At 41.3% G+C, this 23814-nt stretch overlaps 1 protein-coding gene across 1 annotated transcript in view; it reads left to right on the top strand.

Moving 5' to 3' along the window:
- The window catches only part of LOC116970916 (guanine nucleotide-binding protein G(q) subunit alpha), a 163632-nt gene that overhangs the window by 69772 nt on the left and 70046 nt on the right, over positions 1-23814 (top strand). The window contains exon 2 of the mRNA XM_033017587.1: positions 14492-14676. Within this exon, the coding sequence (XP_032873478.1) occupies positions 14492-14676 (185 nt within the window). The remainder of the gene's footprint in view (positions 1-14491; positions 14677-23814) is intronic.

Raw genomic sequence — 23814 nt, 5'->3', positions numbered from 1 at the left:
AATAATTGGAGCAAGAACACTGAGTGAGGAGGTAAAAGGAATTGAATTTACTAAATGAATACATTGTCGCTGTCTTTATCAAGTTTGAGAATTAGCCAAACATTCACTGGATGTTGGATGGATAACAGATAATTGAAAATTGATAAGCAAAATGTCGTTAGAGGCTGGATCTGTTTAAAGTAAATACCATTTGTTCCAAGAGAGAGTTAATGTGGGAAGCCCTGTTGGAGATTTCAGAAAGACTTAGCCCTTAACCAGTTACAAGGGCAGTGCCAAAACATTGAGAAATAACACATGCGACATATTTGTTCAAAAAGGCTTGTAAGAACATACCAGGTTACTCATTTTAAACTCTTGTTTATTGGTATGCTTTTTAAAAGTGACAATCGAGGAAAACATATCCTGAGGCTATAGGAATGAAGAGACCTTGGTGTATATGTGCATACATTTTTGCAAGTGGCAAAAACACTTAAGGGCCTGTCCCACCGCGATTTATCCGGCGTCATATCAGTGTCGCCAAAAGATTTTGAACATTTCAAAATCCAGCGGCGACCAAAACAAAATGTTGCGACACTTAGAAAAAAACCCCACCGCGTGTCATACGCATCACGCCATGTCACCGCCACGCCATACGGGGGGGGGGAGGAGGGGGAGGAGAGACGACACATTTTCTTAATGACCACGCACACACGCGAGACTTCGGAGGCTTCGGCCATGGGCCCTGTGGACGGTAACATCGGGAACTGACCTGGTTGGTAACCGACTCCGAACTCCAGCAACAGCAGCTTCGTCCGCCCCGAATCGGGCTTCAATAGGCCCGTTCTAGGGGCCTTTCATCGCCCGGCACGGCTTAAAACTGGCCACAGGATCTTCCATCGCCTGGTGGGGGCTTCAACATCAGGAGCCTCAACGCAGCAATTTGACCGCAGGGCGATGGAAGATCCCGTGGCCGATTTTAAGCCACACCGGGCCAGGCGATGATAGGCCCCGCAAGCGGGCCGATTCAAGCTCCTCTCTATGATCTTTGCTCCACCAGGACGTCTCCCACCTCCAATCACCACGCTCTGCCCTCAGTCCCACCCCCCTACTTCCGCCACTGACCGACACCTCCCTCCTCCAATCATTGTGCTGAATCATCATGTCCCGCCCCCTTATATAACCCTTAACAGCATTGATGCACATTGGGATCTTAGGATCCAAGTCCAGAACTCCCTGGAAGTGGCAACACGAATAGAGAGTTGTAAAGAAGGCTTATGGTATGTTTGCTCTCATAGATCTACACTCTTGAGTATAAGAGCCAAGAAGTTATAATGCAGCTTTATAGGACTTTAGTTAGACCGCATTTGGAGCGTTACATGGAGTTCTGGTCGCTGCATTACAGGAATGATATGGAGACGTTGGGAAAGGTGCTGACAGGTTTTGCTAGAATGATGCCTGGATCAGGGTATATTAACTACAGGGAAAGGTTGTACAGAATTGGATTGTTTTTGCTGGAATGCTGGAGGTTGTGGGGAGACCTGATGGAAATATATAAAATTATCAGAGACAGATAGGGTAGATAGTCAGAATCATTTTCTCAGGATGGAAAAATCAAAGGGCATAGTTTTGAGTGATGGGCAAATTTTAAAGGAGATGTGCGGGGTTAGTTTTGTTTTTACAGAAGGTGGTGAGTTGCTGGAACACGCTGCTTGGGACAGTGGGATTAAAGACACTTTTGGGTACTAATATGGATACACAAGGAATGGAAGGATATGGAATCTGTTACCATGGGGAGATGGATCAATGCCATGTAGCACGAATATAAAGTGATGGGAAAGGATACAGTATGGATGTGAGGATAAGAGGACATGACTTCAGAATTAAGGGACAGAAGTTTAGGGGTAACATGAGGGGGAACTTCTTTACTCAGAGAGTGGTAACGGTGTGGAATGAGCTTCCAGTGGAAGTGGTGGAGGCAGGTTCGTTGGTATCATTTAAAAATAAATTGGATAGGCATATGGATGAGAAGGGAATGGAGGGTTATGGTATGAGTGCAGGCAGGTGGGACTAAGGGAAAAAAGTTGTTCGGCACAGACTTGTAGGGCCGAGATGGCCTGTTTCCGTGCTGTAATTATATGGTTATATGGATAATAAATTACATGGAGTGTGATTATGATCTGGATTTCTACCTACAAGATAGTGCAAAAGTTTCATCAAAAAGGTAGACACAAAATGCTGGAGTAACTCAGCGGGACAGGCAGTATCTCTGGAGTGATGGAAAGGGTGGCGTTATGGGTCGAGCCTTCTTCAGACTGGTTCATCAAAAAGGATTTTATTTGCACAAGGGGCGGCAGGGTGGCGCAGAGGTAGAGTTGCCGCCTTACAGCGTCAGAAACACAGGTTGGATCCTGACTACGGGTGCTGTCTGAACGGAGTTTGTACATTCTCCCCGTGACCTGCATTCGTTTTCGCCGGGATCCCCGGTTTCCTTCCACACTCCAAAGACATACAGGTTTATAGGTTAATTTACTTGATATAATGATAAATTGTCCATAGTGTGTGTAGGATAGTGTAAGTATGCAGGAATCGCTGGTTTATGCGGACATGGTGGGCCAAAGGGCCTAATTCAGCACTACATCTCTAAACTGCACTAAACTAAAGTTAAAATATTTGTTTAGGGCTACAGGGTAATGCCACTAGTGGGGTTCCTAAGCAAAGAGCTGGCTCAGACTTAATGGGCCAAGTGATGGAAGCCTGTATCATACTGATATTATGGTTGTGGCTCTTTCTGAGCCGTGAATTTTGCAATGGGTAAGATGTTTTGACTTGACTCCTGCCTGATCCCAAAGTCTCTGTCTTCACTCTTGACTGCTCCTTGGGATTCATGGTCACTCGTCTAATCCCAGACTCTCCTGTTTCTGCAGCAGACTCTGAGCCAAACCAATCAGTTTCATGGATTGAAGCAATGAACCACTGTGCATCAAGAGAAGTTGAAAGAAAAAGAATTGTTACTCGGGTTAAATGTTATAGAGGCATGATTTGAATGGAATGGATCGCTGATTTGTAATTGCACCATTTTGATGAATGTCAACCACTTTGCATTTATTTACAATACAATAATACTTTATTAGCCAAGTATGTTTTGCAACATACGAGAAATTTCATTTGCCAAGTCAGTCATACAAATAAAAAGCAGCAACAGAACACACAAAATACATTTTAACATAGACATCCACCACAGTGACTCCTCCACATTCCTCACTGTGATGGAAGACGAAAAAAAAGTTAAATCTCTTCCCTTCTTTGTTCTCCCGCGGTCGGGGGCCTCGAGCCTTCCATTGACGGGACGATCTTGACTCCCGTAGCCGGCGGTCGGGCGCTCCGCATCGGGGAGATCAGCTTCTGCATCGGTGGGGTGGGGTGGGGGGGGAATATCTCAGCTCCCCCGCGCCGCCAATCGGACCCCGGGTCGGGGCTGGTCAAACGTTGTGCGGCTTCCGGAGCTCCCGTCTCGGTCCCTCCCGAGACTGCGAGCCCTTGATAGTGAAATCCGCAGGACGCAGTTGGAGCGATCCCAGGCAAGGGATCAGCCCCGATGGTAAGTCCAAGCCCTGGAAAATCTTAGCAGGTCAGGCAGTATCTGTTGATGGAGAAACAATTGACGTCTCTGAGATTTTATAGGTCCTGAGGAGGAGTTAAATAAGTCAAATAACAGTGTGATCAGTCTGAGGAAACGTCGCCCATTCCTTTTCTCCAGCGATGCTGCCTCACCTGCTGAGTTACTCCAGCATTTTGTGTCTGCTTCCTAACTTTCACCATGATGCTGAAGCATATCTGGCCGCATACAATTATTTTTACGTGAATATGAAATAAATGGTCTGGAGAAATTTTGGAATTCACCTGAGGTTGTATGCAGTTTCCATACTGCAGTAAAGACTCTTAATCAGGAGGTGAAGAACATTTGTTTCATTTTATTTATCTCTTGGAGCGGTTGTTATAATAAATGTATTGTCATAAACTTAAATAAAAAATAGAATTTCATGTGTTATACAGATCCATTTTCATATATTTTCAATTATTCGCATCAAACTGTTGTTATTTGGGCATTATTCTGCTACAAGTACCACAGATCTTAAATTGCACCTATCTTGCTCATAAATGTAAGTGACAGTCATTAGTTTTCAACGTTTGGTGCAGTTGGTGATACTGCTGCAATTTATCTAAGGGTTAGTTTCATACAATGGACCCTGACACCGTTCTGGCAATATTACAGAAGACTGTGTCCCAATATTTAGGCCCTTTGCCAAACTCTTCCAGTACAGCTACAAACTGACATCTACTTGACCATGTGGAAGATTGCCCAGCTTTGTCATGTCCACAAAATGCAAGACAAGCCAACCCAGACATTTACTGCCCCATTAAACTACTCTCAATCATCAAAATGATGGAAGAGATAATCGGTAATACTATCTCGTGGCACTTGCTCAGCAACATATTTCTCACAGATGCCCAGATGAATTTTACCAAACTCATTGAGCTCCTGATCTCATTACAGCATTGACCCTAACATGGATAAAAGAGCTGAACTACAGAGGTAGAGTTGGAATCACCATCTTTTGATATTTATACAGCATTTGTTGCATTCTAAGGCATCAAGGAGATGTGGCTAAACTGGAGTAAACGAGAATGGGGGGGGGGGGGGGGCAGCTGCGGCGGGGCAGTAGGGAAGCCATCTATCGGTTGCATCCATTCCTACACAATGGCATATGGTTGGATGTAATTCTCAGTCAGTCTCAGACACAGGACACCAGAGCAGGAACACTTAAAAAAGGTGCAGCATGGGAACAAGCTCTTTGTTCCATAATGTCTTTGCCGACCATGCTGCTCTTAGATTTGACCTCCCAGAATGCAGCATCTCCTGCTTGTCCAATCTAAACACCTGCTGCATCCTAGGACAACCAACCTTTATCACTGTCCATAACTCTGCCATTTTTATTGTTGTCAAGGGAGCTCGCCATCACCCTCTCAAAGGCAATTAAATAATAGCCCAGCCCACATCCCTTGAATGAATAAAAATCATTGTTCTTACTGGAAAGCATTGTGCATAAATTGGGAAAATTAGACGACAAATGCTAAAATTGGAAAGAAAGATTCAGGTGGAAATTTTACACATAATCACATGTAGTTTGTGATACCAAGTGTATAATACCAAACCTGTGGCCAGTTTTAATTAATTCGCTCCTCAATGCTTAAAATAATTTAATATAAAACATCTGCTTCCTGACTAATCAAATAGTAAAGTTGATCCCATTAGATCAAGTCTAAATAAAAATCAGCATTCTAATTGTATATATTCAAGACCAGTATTGTTCTGAAGAAGGGTCCCGACCCGAAACGTCACATATTCCTTTTCTCCAGAGGTGCTGCCCGACCTGTTGAGTTACCCCAGCTTTTTGTGTCTATCACTAGTACCTCAAAGTTCCACAGAGAAATAGAAAAGTAATGTAAGATAATCATTAATGCCACTCAATGCCAAGAGGCTGAGAAATGGTATATGGAATTTAATGCAGAAAAATGTGAGATTTTACATTTTGGGAAGTCTAACATGGGCAGGACCAACACAGTGAATGGTAGAGCTCTGGGTAATGTTATAGACTAGAGGGATCTAGATATGCTGGTATATAGTTTCCTGAAGGTGGAGTTGCATGTAGATTGGGTAGTTAAAAAGGTTTTTGGCAAATTGGCCATCATCACCCAGAATATTGAGTATAGAAGTTGGGAGATCATGTTGTCATTGAGATCGGGTAGATGCACAGAGTCCCTTGGCCAGAGTAGGTGAATCGAGGACCAGAGGACAGGCTTTAGGTGAAGGGGAAAATAATTAATAGGAATCAGAGGGGTAGCTTTTTCACACAAAGGGTGGTGGATGTTTGGAACAAGCTGCCAGAGGAGGTAGTTGAGGCAGGGACCATCCCAACGTTTAGGAAGCAGTTAAACAGGTTTGGAGGAATATGGACCAAATGATGGCAGGTGGGACTAGTGTAGTAGGGACATGTTGGCTGGTGTGGGCAAGTTGGGCTGAAGGGCCTGTTTCCACACTGTATCACTATGACTCTGACATTCCCTAAAAAATTCCATTATACACCATTCCAGAACAAGAGCTTTAATTGCTATGCATCACTACATATCTTTGGTCATTTGAAGGCTCTTATTGAATTTTTGCATTTTCAATTACATTTTTTTTCCTAGTTTTCTTGGGTCTTAATCATTTTTAATTATATGTGGATGCTGTTACAGGGCATGGGTTGTGGATTACTAGAGATATCTGCAACTCATTGGGCAAAATATTTGAGATTTGTAATAGAAAAAATCACATGTGGTTAAAGTGCACATTGTCATATTTTATTAAAGGGTATTTTTATACATTGTGGTTTCACCATGTAGAAATTACAGTGTGTTTATACATGGTCCGCCCATTTCAGGGCACCATAATGTTTGGGACACATGGCTTCACAGGTGTTTATAATTGCTCAGATGTGTTTAATTGCCTCCTTCATGCAGGTATAAGAGAGCTCTCAGCACCTAGTCTTTCCTCCAGTCTTTCCGTCACCTTTGGAAACCTTTATTGCCGTTTACCAACATAAGGACCAAAATTGAGCCAATGAAAGTCAAAGAAGCCATTATGAGACTGAGAAACAAGAATAAAACTGTTAGAGACATCAGCCAAACCTTAGGCTTACCAAAATCAACTGTTCGGAACATCATTAAGAAGAAAGGGAGTACGTGAGCTTACTAATCGCAAAGGGACTGGCAGGCCAAGGAAGACCTCCACAGCTGATGACAGAAGAATTCTCTCTATAATAAAGAGAAATCCCCAAACACCTGTCCGACAGATCAGAAACACTCTTCAGGAGTCGGGTGTGGATTTGTCGATGACCACTGTCCGCCGAAGACTTCATGAACAGAAATACAGAGGCTACACTGCAAGATGCAAACCACTGGTTGCCTTCAAAAATGGATGGCCACGTTACAGTTTGCCAAGAAGTACTTAAAAGAGTTCTGGAAAAAGATGTTGTGGACAGATGAGACGAAGATTAACTTATATCAGAGTGATGGCAAGAGCAAAGTATGGAGGAGAGAAGGAAAAGCCCAAGATCCAAAACATACCACCTCATCTGTGAAACATGGTGGTGGGGGTGTTATGTCCTGGGCATGTATGGCTGCTGAAGGTACTGGCTCACTTATCGTCATTGATAATACAACTGCTGATGGTAGTAGCATAATGAATTCTGAAGTGTATAGACACATCCTATCTGCTCAAGTTCAAACAAATGCCTCAAAGCAGATTGGCCGGCACTTCATTCTACAGCAAGACACTGATTCCAAACATACTGCTAAGGCAACAAAGGAGTTTTTCAAAGCTAAAAAGTGGTCAATTCTTGAATGGCCAAGTCAATCGCCCGATCTGAACCCAATTGAGCATGCTTTTATATAGTGAAGAGAAAACTGAAGGGGACTAGCCCCTAAAACAAGCATAAGCTAAAGATGGTTGCAGTACAGGCCTGGCAGAGCATCACCAGAGAAGACACCCAGCAACTGGTGATGTCCATGAATCGCAGACATCAAGCAGTCATTGCATGCAAAGGATATGTAACAAAATACTAAACATGACTACTTTCATTTACATGACATTGCTGTGTCCCAAACATTATGGTGCCCTGAAATGGGGGGACCATGTATAAACACTGCTGTAATTTCTACATGGTGAAACCAAAATGTATAAATATGGCCTTAATTAGAATTTGATAATGTGCACTTTAACCACATGTGAATTTTTTTATTACAATTCTCAAACTGGAGTACAGAGGTAAATAATTAAATGACGGGTCTTTGTCCCAAACATTATGGAGGGCACTGTAATTAACTGGAAAAAAGGTAGTAAAGAGTTGAGATGCAAAGGCAATTATTTTCTGTGGTTTTATGAACTTTCAAGTTAAACTGTAAAATAGCTGTGGAATTATTCAAGATGTTTAAAGCCTGATATGTTGACAAGATGAGGACAGAGTACGGGATGTACTCTGGAGTTGATGTAAATTCTCAAACTGCCTCAGGGGTGTAGACCCTGATAAAGATCATGCCTGCAATGCACATTTGGGTGCAAAAGTGCAACATTTGCTTTTGTGGCTGGGGCATGAGGCTGTAACAGTTTCCAGTTTAAACCATGGTTCCCTGTGCGATTTGAGGCAGAGGTAAATGTTTAAATCTTTTGTCAGATAGGATCTAATTCTGCTGATATTCTGGAGTGTGCAATACAGTTTCTTAGGAAGGTTGCGACTAAGACATGAATCTCTGAGCAAATAAGTATTTAGGGAACCTTTGTTCTACATACTCAATGTGCAGATTTTACACTGTGATCTTAAGCACGAACTTCTGTAAAGAACCACCTCTTATGATTATTTTTAGTTTTTGAGCCTCCCTCTAGTATATTATGAGGCCTGACCTACTTTGGGAACATTCTCATTTGATTTAACTGCTTAAGTTATTTTTGCTTTCATTCTCTTCTTGGCAGGAGATGTTGATGATGTACCACAAAAGACATGGTTAGCTTTCTTATTGAGAGCTGTCCCTTGCCAAATAGGGGCACTTGCTATAGAAAGCAATTGATGCAAGACATGTTTCTTTTATTTAGCTTACACATTCAGTGCAGTGTATCTTACACACTACATTTTTTTATGTTGATAAAAGTTAGCACATACCTTTAATGTCTTTAAAGATCTATATGAGTATTGGCACCCTGTTTTTTATTTAATAAATTTTATTGAGCCATCAAAAAATGGGTACAGATTATGTTGCCATACCAAGCTCATTTTTCCCCAAATGTACAGATCAAAACAGAACGTTTGAGTATTATACAAACAATATGGACGGGCATGTTTATAAAAACAAGGCAATAAACAAATAAATAAATAGATAAATAAATGGCCGGATAGATAGATAAATAAATAAATAATGAAGGGGGTGGATAATAAAAATAAAAATAAATAAATACATAGGTAAAGTGCAGAAGGTGACTACAGTACATAGGGAGCAGTTCAGTACAATAATTCTTTGTTTCTAAAGCTTCTAACTCTCTCGTCTTCTATCCCCTACTCATCATTTCATTAAAATGAATGGTTTAGAGTGTAGATAGGTTTATGTTATAAGTCAATATTCTTCTGTGCAAGAAATGACATAAATGGTTGCCAGATTTTTATTAAATTGGTTAACTCTATCTTTTAGAACATATCTGATTCTTTCTAAATGTAATGTACTGGCCAAGTCATGAAGCCACATTTTGGAATTGGGAGCTATTGTTTTTTTCCATGACATGAGCAGTAGTTTCTTTGCCGTAATTAGACAGTAGGAGAGGAATTGTCGTTGAGCAGTTGTAAGTTGTCTTGATATTTCAGATACCCCAAAGATGATTAATAAGGGCTCTGAATTTAATGGGATGTTAAGAATGTCTGAGATATTCTTAAATATATCAGACCAGAAAGAGGTGAGTTTAGGGCACAATACAAAGGAATGAAAAAGATTAGCATCTGAGGAGTGACATTTATCACAAGCTGGCCTTTATAAATCAGAGCATTGAGAAGGTTTTCGGCCCGAAACGTCGCCTATTTCCTTCGCTCCATAGATGCTGCTGCACCCGCTGAGTTTCTCCAGCAATTTTGTGTACCATTGAGTATAGAAGTTGGGATGTAATGTTAAAATTGTACAAGGCATTGGTGAGGCCAATTCTGGAGTATGGTGTACAATTTTGGTCGCCAAATTATAGGAAAGATGTCAACAAAATAGAGAGAGTACAGAGGAGATTTACAAGAATGTTGCCTGGGTTTCAACAACTAAGTTACAGAGAGAGGCTGAACAAGATAGTTCTTTATTCTTTGTAGCGCAGAAGGTTAAGGGGGGACGATAGAGGTCTTTAAAATTGTGAGAGGGATAGACAGAGTTGACATGGATAAGCTTTTTCCATTGAGAGTAGGGAAGATTCAAACAAGAGGACATGATTTGAGAATTAAGGGACAAAAGTTTAGGGGTGACATGAGGGGGTACTTCTTTACTCAGAGAGTGGTAGCTGTGTGGAATGAGCTTTCAGTGGAAGTGGTGGAGGCAGGTTCGATTTTACCATTTAAAATAAATTGAAATAGGTATATGGACGGGAAAGGAATAGAGGGTTATGGTCTGAGTGCAGGTAGATGGGACTAGGTGAGAGTAAGTGTTCGGCACGGACTAGAAGGGCCGAGATGGCCTGTTTCCGTGCTGTAATTGTTATATGGTTATATGGTAGAAACATTTGGATATATACTGTATTTTTTTGCCTTGAAGTCTATGTATAATTTTGAACTGTATGAGGCAGTGTCTAGCATTGTTTGAGCACCTATGTATAAGTTTGAGGCTTTCCTCCCATATTTAATCTGGTATTTGCACATTTATGTCTTTTTCCCAATTAATCTTATACTTGCTAGAGGATGGAGAGGTTCTTGATAGAAGGACATCATACATATAGGAGATGAATTTGTCTTTATATGGTGATGTCTTAAGGCAGTCATCTATTTGAGACTGCCTCTCAACTTCAAATCCAGACAGATGCTTTCGTATATAATCCCTGATTTGCAAGTATCTGAAGATGTTACTATTTGGGAGTTCAAATTTCTTTCGTAGCTGTGTAAAGGTGGCAAATGTACCATCGATGTATAGGTCTCTGACACTGTGGATTCCTAATTCACTCCATGTAGAGAAACTCTTATCTAAAATAGATGGTTTGAATGTGGGGTTGTTTGCTATGGGCAAAGCGAGAGATATAGGTTTAAGTTCAGAATGAGTTCTGATTTGCTTTCATATACGTATCAAATTGCGTATAACAGGATTAAATCCATATTATGATTTATCAATTGAAGTAGGAGGTAGTAGGATGGTACCTATTGAGTATGGGTGACAATCTTCTTGTTCTATTTTTAGCCAATTCAGAGGGATGTTTGAGGTGTCAAGCCAGAAAGCAAAGGACTTGATGGCGGAGGCCCAGTAATATAATCTGAAATTTGGAAGAGCAAGCCCGCCCTTAGTTTTTGATTTGTAGAACTGGTTTTTGTTTATCCTATGAGTTTTGTAATTCCGCAAGAAATGTATTATTATCGAATCTAATCTCTTAAAAAATGTTTTTGTAAGAGAAATAGGAATGTTCTGAATTAGATATAGTAGCTGGGGTAAGAGGATCATTTTAATGGTATTCACTCTTCCGAGTAAGGAAATTGGAAGAGTTTTCCAGAATTGGATTTTGCCTATTAGGTTTTCTAATAAGGGAAGGAATTGGCCTGTAGAAAGGAAGAGTAACACTTTGTAACCTCAATCCCTAGATAGGTAAATTTATCTGTTGTTACTCTGAAAGGAAAATTCTCCAATGTATCTGAGGGGATTGTATGAACTGGCAACAGTATACTTTTATGCCAGTTAATACTGTAGCCTGAAAATGTACCAAACAGGTTAATTTTTTCCAGTATCACTGGAATAGTGGTTTGAGGTTCCGTTATGTACAGGAGAATATCATCTGCGTACAAAGATATTTGATTTGTAGTCTCTTTCGTGTCGTAACCATGAATGCGGGGATCTAATCGAATACTCTGAGCAAGAGGTTCTATAGCAAGGGCAAATATTAATGCTGATAGGGGGCAGCCCTGTCTTGTTCCCCTGAACAAATTAAAGGGAGATGAGAGCGTTTGGTTTGTGAGAGTTCGTGCTGTCGGATGTTTATACAGAAGCTTAATCCATTCCAAAAAGTTGTATCCAAAATTAAATCTCTTGAGGAGCTCGAATAAGTATGGCCATTCAATCTGTTCAAATGCTTTATCCGCGTCAAGCATTAGTATAGCCAAGTCGTTGTTTCCTTCTCTTTTTGTGTACATGATATTAAACAGACGTCTCAAGTTAAAGGTAGATTGTCTATTAGGTATGAACCCCGTTTGATCTTTGTTTATTAATTTACTTATTAATGGGCTTAATCTATTGGCTAAGATTTTAGCAAATAGCTTGCCATCTATATTTAGCAGTGAGATCGGATGGTATGAACTTACTTCTTGGGCATCTTTTCCTTTCTTATGAATCACTGTAATTGTTGCTTCAGCTAGTGTTGGTGGTAGAGCGCCGCCCAATTGTGCTTGTCTATACATTCTATATCTATATATATATATATCTATAGATATATATGGTGTCGGAGTATCATTAAATATCTTGTATAATTCACTTGGAAGTCCATCTGGGTCTGGTGCTTTACCGTTTTAAGAGACGAGGTGGCTTTTTGAATTTCTATAACACGGAGATCAAAGTTGTATTCTTCATTCAATTTAGGGAGATTGCATTTATTAAGAAAGTCATTCATGACAGGGGAGTTTGCGGTGCATCTGGGCGTATATAGGGTGGAATAAAACTCTAGGGATCTATCATTTATGTCTTTGGATTTTGTTAGTGCTGTTCCATTGTTACTTAATTTTATGTATTGTTCGGTCAATCTCTATTTTTCTTAGCTGTCGTGGCAATAATTTGTGCGATCTGTCTCTGAATTCAAAGTATTTTTGTTTGGTGTATAAAAACGCCTTGTTTATTTTTGCAGAGAGTAATTGATTATATTGATATCTCAAATTTGCTATTTTCCTATGTAAATCAAGGGAGGGAGAGAGTGCGTTATCCCTGTCCAATTGTTGAATCTGTTTTTCTAATTCTATTTTTATTATATTGTTTTTTTCTTGCAATTTCGAATTAGATTGCACATCCCCTCAAATAGGCTTTAAAGGCCTCCCACAATGTGGCAGGGGTGGTTTCTGGGATATCATTTGTTTCAAAATAAGTATTAATTTTGTTTTTTAAATATTCACAAACCTCTTTTTCAGTTAGTAGCTGAGAGTTCAGTCTCCTGGTTCTATATGATGAGGTCATGTTTTCCAAGTACAGCGAAAAAGTGAGAGGACTGTGATCTGAGATCCCAATATTGTGATATTTAACATTTGTTGTAAAGGGTATTAATTTTGTATCTACCAGGAAGTAATCGATTCTACTGTATGAGTTATGTACTGAGGAGTAAAAAGAGTAGCCTCTACCAGCAGGGTTCTCGATCCGCCATACATCTGTAAAATTCATATTTTTGAGGAACGTATTTAGGAGTTCACTTGAGTTGTTTCTTGGGATCTTTTTGGTGGATGATCTGTCAAGATATGGATCCAAAACAGTGTTAAAGTCTCCTCCTATTATAAGGTTAGTTTGAGATATATCAGGTATAAGGGCAAAGACCTTTTTGAAGAATGAAGGGTTGTCTATATTGGGTGCGTATATATTAACTAGAGTTAAGGGTATATTATGTATTTCCCCTGTCACGACCAGATACGTCCTTCCTTGTCAGCAATTATTTTGTTATGAATGAAGGGTATCCCTTTTCTTATTAATATTGCTGTTCCTCTTGCCTTTGTGGAAAAGGTTGTATAATATATGTATTTTATCCATTTTGCCCTGTCTATTGTGAGAATCATTCTTTAGATGTGTTTCTTGCAAAAACATTATATCTGTTTTCAGTGATTTCAAACGAGCCAGTACTTTGCCTCTTTTGACTGGGTTGTTTACTCTAGTATTCCAACTTGTGAATGTCAAACCTTTTTTCGTGCCACTCATTACTTATGTTACTTTGCATATCAATTGTGTATCATATGGGGTGTCTTTATCTACAAGACTTCGGTCTTCCTGAATAGATCTGTCCCTGTCTGTTTTTCTTTGTGTTTTCTGCATTAGAACCAGTAACATACCTTACAACAATAACAAAAATAAAATATCTCCAGCCATTACCAAAATAGTTATGGCGCGAGTTCACTATGGGGGAAAAAAAAGAAACAAAAGAAATAATAATTTTTTAGAACTAAATATCAAACTTAAGAAACTTCTCTACTAAGTAACTGTAAACTTTGTTTACCTCCGTTACTTCTTACCTTAAAAATAGCTCGACAACTTTACAAAAATATATACGAAAGAAAATTATTATTTTAAAATAATATTGGGATATAACTGATAAAGAGATCAACAGAAATCAAAAGTTAAGGACGAACGTCATTGCTTGTCTCAGGATTATTGCTCAATTGCAAGAATTGGTTTTTAATTTGTAATGGTGTGTTAGTGCGCCAGGCTCTTGAAAGCGTATGAAGAAAATCACAGACTCTCTGGAGTATGTGCTGAATCCCATAAAATGCTTTGATTGAATTTCAGTTAAATTATATTTGAAGTAAAAGTTAATACATTATAGGCATACAAATTCCAAAACTGATTAGCAAAATAAAAGCATGTTAGAGACTTGCTTATTTCAATAATGTATTCAGTTAAAAGAACCGTCATTGCAGTGGTGACTTCAATGTTATTTGATTTGGTATAATTGCTGTTGGGATTTGCTGAGTAGAAATAAAATTTGTTGACTCTGTGCTGCTTTGGTTTGTTTTCCCAGGCACCGGAGAAAGTGGCAAAAGCACATTCATCAAACAGATGCGAATCATCCATGGTACAGGGTATTCCGAGGAAGACAAACGAGGTTTCACAAAGCTGGTCTATCAGAATATCTTCACTGCCATGCAGGCTATGATCAGAGCAATGGAAACACTCAAAATACAGTACAAATATGACCACAACAAGGTAAATTGGTACTCTTTGTTGGATAAATATTATAGAGCTATTTTGTTTAATTTTTTTATCTTTAGCAAAGGTAGTTGAAAGGTCTTGTGCACCAGATTTGTCCCACCCCACCAAACAAACGCTGAATTAATTTGTTACTTGAATGAAAATGCAACCGCAACAACAGCAGCGTCAATTGGACTGTCCAGTGAGTGAAGAAGGCCTTGCTGGTGCAGACCAGCGGCATTGATGCCTAGTTTTAAGGTGAAGCAAAACAAAGTGCTGAAGTAACTCAGCAGACTGAATCACTTTGAATCAGTATAAAGGTCTTGATGTCACCTATCCATGTTCTCCACAGATACTGTCTGACCTGCTGAGACACTCCAGCACTTTGTGTCGTTTTGTGCATTAACTACCATCCGCAGATGTTTGTTTCAACTACATACAATGATAATACATACTTGGTTATAGCGTACAATAGACAATGACAAACACTAGTTCCTTCCCCCCCACGTGGTCCGTTGTAACAAGAATTTACTGTATTTCATTGTTTTGTTTCACCAGTGATTGCTGCTGTAAGTGTATATTGGATACGAGAAAATTATTATGCTTAATATAACTGACACATGGTGAGATTTATGTTAAATTTCAAAATAATTGTATTTTACAATAAGCAGTGCCCAGCAAACATTGCAAATTCACACACTGTCATACAGAACATGTTGCTGTGTGTGTTTTGATACTTCCCACAGCATCATCATTATTATTTATTAATGAGAATCTTCATCCTGATTTGGGAATGTTTATGTGGTCTTGGGGCTCTTTTAATGTCTTTTAAAATTTTGCTTGGCTGTTGGGAAACTTGAGATCGGTAGCTAAAGAATTAGTCAAGGCTGCAAATCAATTGGAAAAAATCATAATTACACTGAAGGGATGAAATTGCATCTTGTATTAATCTTCCAGACTTGTGGAGGCCCTGAAAGGAAAATCACAAACTTCAGAAGTTCTTGTTCAAAAAATGCTTTATAAATTATTTCTAATGAAATTGGAATGTATTGTGGTAAATGGTAACATTTCTAGCTTGATAGTTAGAATCAATAGATAATGTATGCAGGAGTTTGATACTTTCCTCAAAGGAATGCAAATCATCTGGATCTCATTCTTTCCCTTGTTAAAACATTGCATGGTCTTCGATGGAATCAGACGGGTTTACAGCACTACAACAAACTATGCAACATTGTGATTCAGAAAGCAGCTTTTCACAAAAGTACTAGCAGCATTTCTGGATAGAAGGAATGGGTGACGTTTTGGGTCGAGACCCTTCTTCAGTCTGAGAGTCAGGGGAGGGAGACACAGAGATAAGGAAGTGTAAGGTGCGAAAATGAGACATCAAAGGGGATGCAGTTCATGGAACATGTGGAATAGATCATTGTTGGCCTAGGAGATGGTGACAACGAAGCGCACAAATACAATTTAATCAGGGGACAGTCAGATTGGTCGGAGAACTAGGAAGGGGGAGGGATGGAGAGAGAGGGAAAGTGAGGGTTACTTCAAGTTCAAGTTCAAGTGAGTTTATTGTCATGTGTCAGGACAATGAAATTCTTGCTTTGCTTAAGCACACAGAAAATAGTAGGCATTTACTACAAAACAGATAAATGTGTCCATATACCATGATATAAATATATACACACATGAATAAATAAACTGATAAAGTGCAAATAGCAGAAAGTGGTTATTAATAATCAGTGTTTTGTCCTAGCCAGGTTTAATAGCCTGATGGCTGTGGGGAAGTAGCTATTCCTGAACCTGGTTGTTGCAGTCTTCAGGCTCCTGTACCTTCTACCTGAAGGTAGCAGGGAGATGAGTGTGTGGCCAGGATGGTGTGGGTCTTTGATGATACTGCCAGCCTTTTTGAGGCAGCGACTGCGATAAATCCCCTCGATGGAAGGAAGGTCAGCGCCGATGATGGACTGGGCAGTGTTTACTATTTTTTGTAGTCTTTTCCTCTCCAGGGCGCTCAAATTGCCGAACCAAGCCACGATGCAACCGGTCAGCATGCTCTCTACTGTGCACCTGTAGAAGTTAAAGAGAGTCTTCCTTGACAAACCGACTCTCCGTAATCTTCTCAGGAAGTAGAGGCGCTGATGAGCTTTTTTGATAATTGCGTTAGTGTTCTCGGACCAGGAAAGATCTTCAGAGATGTGCACGCCCAGGAATTTGAAGTTCTTGACCCTTTCAACCATCGACCCGTTGATATAAATGGGGCTGTGGGTCCCCCTCCTACTCCTTCCAAAGTCCACAATCAGTTCCTTGGTTTTGCTGGTGTTGAGGGCCAGGTGGACACCATATGGACAGTTGCTCGATCTCTCTTCTGTACTCTGACTCATCCCCATCAGTGATACGTCCCACAACAGTGGTGTCGTCAGCGAACTTGATGATGGAGTTCGCACTGTGGTTCGCTACGCAGTCATGGGTATAGAGTGAGTACAGCAGGGGGCTGAGCACGCAGCCTTGAGGTGCTCCCGTGCTGATTGTCATCGAGGCTGACACATTTCCACCAATACGAACAGACTGTGGTCTGTGGATGAGGAAGTCGAGGATCCAGTTGCAGAGGGATGCGCAGAGACCCAGTTCTGCGAGTTTGGTAACCAGTTTGGAGGGGATGATTGTGTTGAATGTCGAGCTGTAATCAATGAATAACAGCCTGACATATGAGTTTTTGTTGTCCAAGTGGTCCAGTGCGGAGTGGAGGGCCAGCGAGACTTGAAGTTGGAGAAGTCAATATTCATACAGCTGGGGTGTTAGTTGCTCAAGCAAAATGCACAAGCACTTCACATACTAGAAGACAGTGGATAAGGAAGACCCGGGCTGTGGTATTCCCTTTGGCAGACAAAAGAGAGATCTCTGTAGTAACTGCAGTCAGATGTGTCCTTTCTTGAAGGTGGTTGATAAAAATACATCTATTGATGCTCCTGAACACATCATCAGTGATGTAACCTGGGGTCATTGGGTGTTTCGGGTCTTTCAACATCAGACACCCTCGCCCAGGCGACCCAGCCGTGGTTGATCAGACCACGACTTGTATTCAGGTGGCATTCGCTCCTCCCCATGGACCTTCTCTCCTGATCCAGAGCCATCTCGAGGCCTTCTCCGCTGCCTCTGTGGTGTTCTTGATGGCTCTTCTCCTCGCCACTCCGTTGATGCCCAGTGCACTCAAGGCTTTGTAGAGCGATTGCCCTGCAAAACCTCTGCAGCCAACCTCGATGGGCATACACCTTGCCTTCCAGCCCTGCTTACGGTAGTCTATGACCAGCTCTTCATACTTGGTCAACATCCTCTCATGGGCCTCCTCCAGACGGTCCTCCCACGGCACTGTTAGTTCCAACATGACGTGCTGGCGAGAGCAGGAACAGGGAGATACGGGACCTGAATGTGTGACTGAGGAACTAGTGCACGGGGCAGGGGTTTAGATTCTTAGATCACTGGGATCTGTTTTGGAGTAAGGGGGAACTGTACAAAAGGGACGGATTGCATCTTAACAGGTGGGGGACCAGCATTCTGGCAGGCAGGTTTGCCACTGCTACACGGGTAGTTTTAAACTGAATAAGGGGGGTGGGGTGTCAAATGGGATAGTCGAGGATGGAGTTAAAGGGAAAGGGTTTCTTAAATGTGTGAGCGGAGAGATAGAGGGGTGTAAAATGAGGGTAGAAGCAATAGGTAGCAAGGTGAAAAGTAAAAGTGGCAGGCAGACAAATCTAGGGCAAAATTCAAAAAGGGCCACTTTTCAACATAATTGTATAAGGGATAAGAGTGTTGTAAAAACAAGCCTGAAGGCTTTGTGTCTCAATGCAAGGAGCATTCTTAATAAGGTGGATGAGTTGAATGTGCAGATAGCTATTAATGACTATGATATAGTTGGGATCACGGAGACATGGCTCCAGGGTGACCAAGGCTGGGAGCTGAACATCCAGGGATATTCAATATTCAGGAGGGATAGACAGAAAGGAAAAGGAGGTGGGGTAGTGTTGCTGGTTAGAGAGGAGATTAACGCAATAGAAACGAAGGACATTAGCTTGGAGGATGTGGAATCGATATGGGTAGAGCTGCGAAACACTAAGGGGCAGAAAACGCTAGTGGGAGTTGTTTACAGGCCACCTAACAGCAGTAGTGGAGTTGGGGATGGCATCAAACAGGAAATTAGAAATGCGTGCAACAAAGGTAAAACAGTTATAATGGGTGACTTCAATCTACATATAGATTGGGTGAATCAAATTGGCAGGGGTGCTAAGGAAGAGGATTTCTTGGAATGTATGCGGGATAGTTTTCTAAATGAACATGTAGAGGAACCAACGAGAGAGCAGGCTATTCTAGATTGGGTATTGAGTAATGAGGAAGGGTTAGTTAGCAGTCTTGTTGTGCGTGGCCCCTTGGGCAAGAGTGACCATAATATGGTTGAGTTCTTCATTAGGATGGAGAGTGACATTGTTAATTTAGAAACAAGGGTCCTGAACTTAAAGAAAGGTAACTTTGAGGGTATGAGACGTGAATTGGCCAAGATAAACTGGCAATTGATTCTTAAAGGGTTGACGATGGATATGCAATGGAAGGCATTTAAAGACTGCATGGATGAACTACAACAATTGTTCATCCCGGTTTGGCAAAAGAATAAATCAGGGAAGGTAGTGCATCCGTGGATAACAAGGGAAATCAGGGATAGTATCAAAACAAAAGATGAAGCATACAAATTAGCCAGAAAATGCAGCCTACCAGAGGACTGGGAGAAATTCAGAGTCCAGCAGAGGAGGACAAAGGGCCTAATTAGGAAAGGGAAAATAGATTATGAAAGAAAACTGGCAGGGAACATAAAAACTGACTGCAAAAGTTTTTATAGATACGTGAAGAGAAAAAGATTAGTGAAAACAAGTATAGGTCCCTCGCAGTCAGAAACAGATGAATTGATCATGGGGAACAAAGACATGGCAGACCAATTGAATAACTACTTTGGTTCTGTCTTCACTAAGGAAGACATAAAAAATCTGCCGGGGGTCAAATGAGATGGAGGAACTGAGTGAAATCCAGGTTAGCCGGGAAGTGGTGTTAGGTAAATTGAATGGATTAAAGGCCGATAAATCCCCAGGGCCAGATAGGCTGCATCCCAGAGTACTTAAGGAAGTAGCCGCAGAAATAGTGGATGCATTAGTGGTAATTTTTCAAAACTCTTTAGATTCTGGAGTAGTTCCTGAGGATTGGAGGGTAGCTAATGTAACCCCACTTATTTAAAAGGGAGGGAGAGAAAAAACGGGGAATTACAGACCAGTTAGTCTAACATCGGTAGTGGGGAAACTGCTAGAGTCAGTTATTAAAGATGGGATAGCAGCACATTTGGAAAGTGGTGAAATCATTGGGCAAAGTCAGCATGGATTTATGAAAGGTAAATCATGTCTGACGAATCTTATAGAATTTTTCGAGGATGTAACTAGTAGAGTGGATAAGGGAGAACCAGTGGATGTGTTATATCTGGACTTTCAGAAGGCTTTCGACAAGGTCCCACATAAGAGACTAGTATACAAACTTAAAGCACATGGTATAGGGGGTTCAGTATTGATGTGGATAGAGAACTGGCTGGCATACAGGAAGCAAAGAGTAGGGGTAAACGGGTACTTTTCACAATGGCAGGCAGTGACTAGTGGGGTACCGCAAGGCTCCGTGCCGGGACCCCAGCTATTTACAATATATATTAATGATTTGGACGAGGGAATTGAATGCAACATCTCCAAGTTTGCGGATGACAGGAAGCTGGGGGGCACCGTTAGCTGTGAGGAGGATGCTAGGAGGCTGCAAGGTGACTTGGATAGGCTGGGTGAGTGGGCAAATGCATGGCAGATGCAGTATAATGTGGATAAATGTGAGGTTATCCACTTTGGTGGCAAAAACAGGAAAGTAGACTATTATCTGAATGGTAGCCGATTAGGAAAAGGGGGGATGCAACGAGACCTGGGTGTCATGGTACACCAGTCATTGAAAGTAGGCATGCAGGTGCAGCAGGCAGTGAAGAAAGCGAATGGTATGTTAGCATTCATAGCAAAAGGATTTGAATATAGGAGCAGGGAGGTTCTACTGCAGTTGTACAGGGTCTTGGTGAGACCACACCTGGAGTATTGCGTACAGTTTTGGTCTCCTAATCTGAGAAAAGACATTCTTGTCATAGAGGGAGTACAGAGAAGGTTCAGCAGACTGATTCCTGGGATGTCAGGACTTTCATATGAAGAAAGACTGGATAGATTCGGCTTGTACTCGCTAGAATTTAGAAGATTGAGGGGGGATTTTATAGAAATTTACAACATTCTTAAGGGGTTGGACAGGCTAGATGCAGGAAGATTGTTCCCGATGTTGGGGAAGTCCAGAACAAGGGGTCACAGTTTAAGGATAAGGGGGAAATCTTTTAGGACCGAGATGAGAAAATGATTTTTCAAACAGAGAGTGGTGAGTCTGTGGAATTCTCTGCCACAGAAGGTAGTTGAGGCCAGTTCATTGGCTATATTTAAGAGGGAGTTAGATGTGGCCCTTGTGGCTAAAGGGATCAGGGGGTATGGAGAGAAGGCAGGTACAGGATACTGAGTTGGATGATCAGCCATGATCATATTGAATGGCGGTGCAGGCTCGAAGGGCCGAATGGCCTACTCCTGCACCTAATTTCTATGTTTTTATGTTTTCTATGGAAGGTGGTTGTATTGATTTTTAGTTGGCATATTGACTTCTACTTCTTTCGTGTGGCGTGCACAACCTAAAGTTGTTGGACAACTTGTTCTATTTGATCTTCCGTTTGTGCACGTCGAGTTGATTGCATTAGTCGAAACAGGGCGGACCACGTGAAGGTTGCAATCTTCCACCCCGGCATATTGACTTGTTAACACCTTTCAGTCAGAGTTGGTGGTGAGGTTGGAGTGGGATAGTTTGCTGTGGAATTAGATCAGAGACTTTTGCATCAAGAACTTGGGCAAGGTTTAGGAGTTCTGTCCTTGATCAGTTTCCATCTGTTATTGGCTCTCAGTTGGCTGTGTTCATGTTTGAATCATAAATGGTCTTAAGAGCTTGGACAAATACCATCCATTGTCATGGTTGTTGATGAACTACAAGGCATCCTGCATTCTTTCCATCAACCATCTGTTTGAATCATGCATTTACTGTTCGATTTCAGTCTTTGAGGGCAGAAGAGCAGTTTTTTTCCCCTTAGCGTAAGATAGAATTCTCAAATTGAGAAAAGCATGCATTTGTGGTTGATTAACAACTGGATTTCCTGCTCATTTATATCAACCAGAGCTATTTTTTTTAGAGTCTAGAATTATAGTGGACTACAGGGCAGCCCAGACACTGAATATTGTGGTTCCAATTGGATAGGTTGTCACGTTGTACGTAAACCTCTCTCTGCCTGTAAAAAACATTGTTTGCATGGTTCTTAAGAGTTGGAACATTGATTTCCTCTTGACAATGTTTACATTGCCACTGCTGTTTTAGGGTCTTGCTGATAGAGATAACAGCAGATTAGACGGTCATTCCAATGAATTTTGGTACCTGTGATAACATGGGTGTTATGGATATCCCTGAATGCTCCTACTCAGTTGAAGACCTCTTCAAACAGATGCCAGTGCTGGAACAAGGATATTGCTTTGGGGTCTGGGCTTGTCTTTGGGGAGGAGGGTGTTTGTTATGCCAAAACCATGATCCTAGCAATTTAATCAGACGTACATTGCTGAATTTAGCTTTTTCTACTCTCCCCTTGCCTGTCACCCCTTGCTAGAAGATTGCTTGTTTTCTGACCCTGGCATTGAATTTGCCCAAAAGGAACAATTTGTCTTCTGCTATGTCGGCGAGGGCTTTTTCAAGGTTAGAAATCTTAATTGCCCTACATCTATTGGGGTTGGGTAGGGGGGCGGGGGAATGCTGGTGACTTTGGTGTGCTGTTCTGTAGTAGAGAATCAAGATGTGTTCCTTTATCACACAACTGCAGCTAGCTGCATTTTGGTTGGTAAACCCACAACAGAAGATGATGTATTCACCTTGTATTTTGAGCTGGACATCTTCTGAATGTCATGTTTCACTTAAGAGTGGTGCCAGAACACCAGAGTTCATGAGCTATGATTGTGATGTTAATAGCTTTCACAGTTGGGTCTCTCCTTGTCCTAAACTTCATATTGATGTGTGGAGGGTGAAGCAATACGAATGACTATTGCACACCAGCCGACAAAAGGGCATGACAGAGCGAGGTCTTGAGTAGGTGATAAGGTAATCTAAGATGACTGGGTACTAGGCTCTGCTGCATGGTCTTGGTTCTTGGTTTCTTGGTCCTCCAAAATATTCCAAATGGAATTTAAACTGGAGGTGGTGAAGGGCTTAAGCCAAAAAGGGTTATTGGGAAGAAAGAGCTACTTTAAATTTAGATGCATCTGGTTGGGTAACTATAGTTGGGTGGAGATTATTCCATGCTTTAATTGTGTGGGGGAAGAACAAATTGCTGTATACATCTGTCTTTGTAGCTGGGATCACAAATTGGATTGAATGCCCTCGTCTGCTCCTAATTGGTTTGGGTTTGGTGTAGGTCTTGTAGTCTATGTCGAGCTGACCATTTAACATTTTGTAAAAACAGATCAAACGGTGAGCTTCACGTCTGTCTTGGAGAGGGTTCCACCCCAGAGAATTCAGAAGTTTGGTGACACTCGCTTCTCTCTCATAGGTGTTAGTAACAAATCGAGCTGCCTGTCTTTGGACACGTTCGATGGAAGAAATGTTTTTATTTGTGTATGGGTCCCATGCTGCAACTGCGTAGTCCAAATGAGGTCTAACGAGGGTGAAGTAAAGCTTCTCCTTGACAGAAGTTGAACAATGATGAAAGTTGCGCCTCAGAAAGTTTAGGACACCTGTTGCTTTCACCGTTGCATGATGAGTCTGACCATTCCAACGCAGATCATTCTGCAATTTGATGCCAAGATACTTGGTTTGTTTGGATTCTTCAAGGGTGGCACCAAGTATATTGTAAGATGTTTCGCCTGGATTCCACTTTCTGGTGACACGCATAGTTTCACATTTGGAAGGGTTGAACTGCATGCCCCATTGTTGTGACCACTCAACCATAGCATCGAGATCCTTTTGGAGAGGATCGGT

This window comes from Amblyraja radiata, chromosome 3, assembly GCF_010909765.2.
Source record: "Amblyraja radiata isolate CabotCenter1 chromosome 3, sAmbRad1.1.pri, whole genome shotgun sequence".
NCBI classification, from domain to species: Eukaryota; Metazoa; Chordata; class Chondrichthyes; order Rajiformes; family Rajidae; genus Amblyraja; species Amblyraja radiata.
Note: the sequence above shows the minus strand (reverse complement) of the source record. Positions and strands in the feature narration are given on the sequence as shown.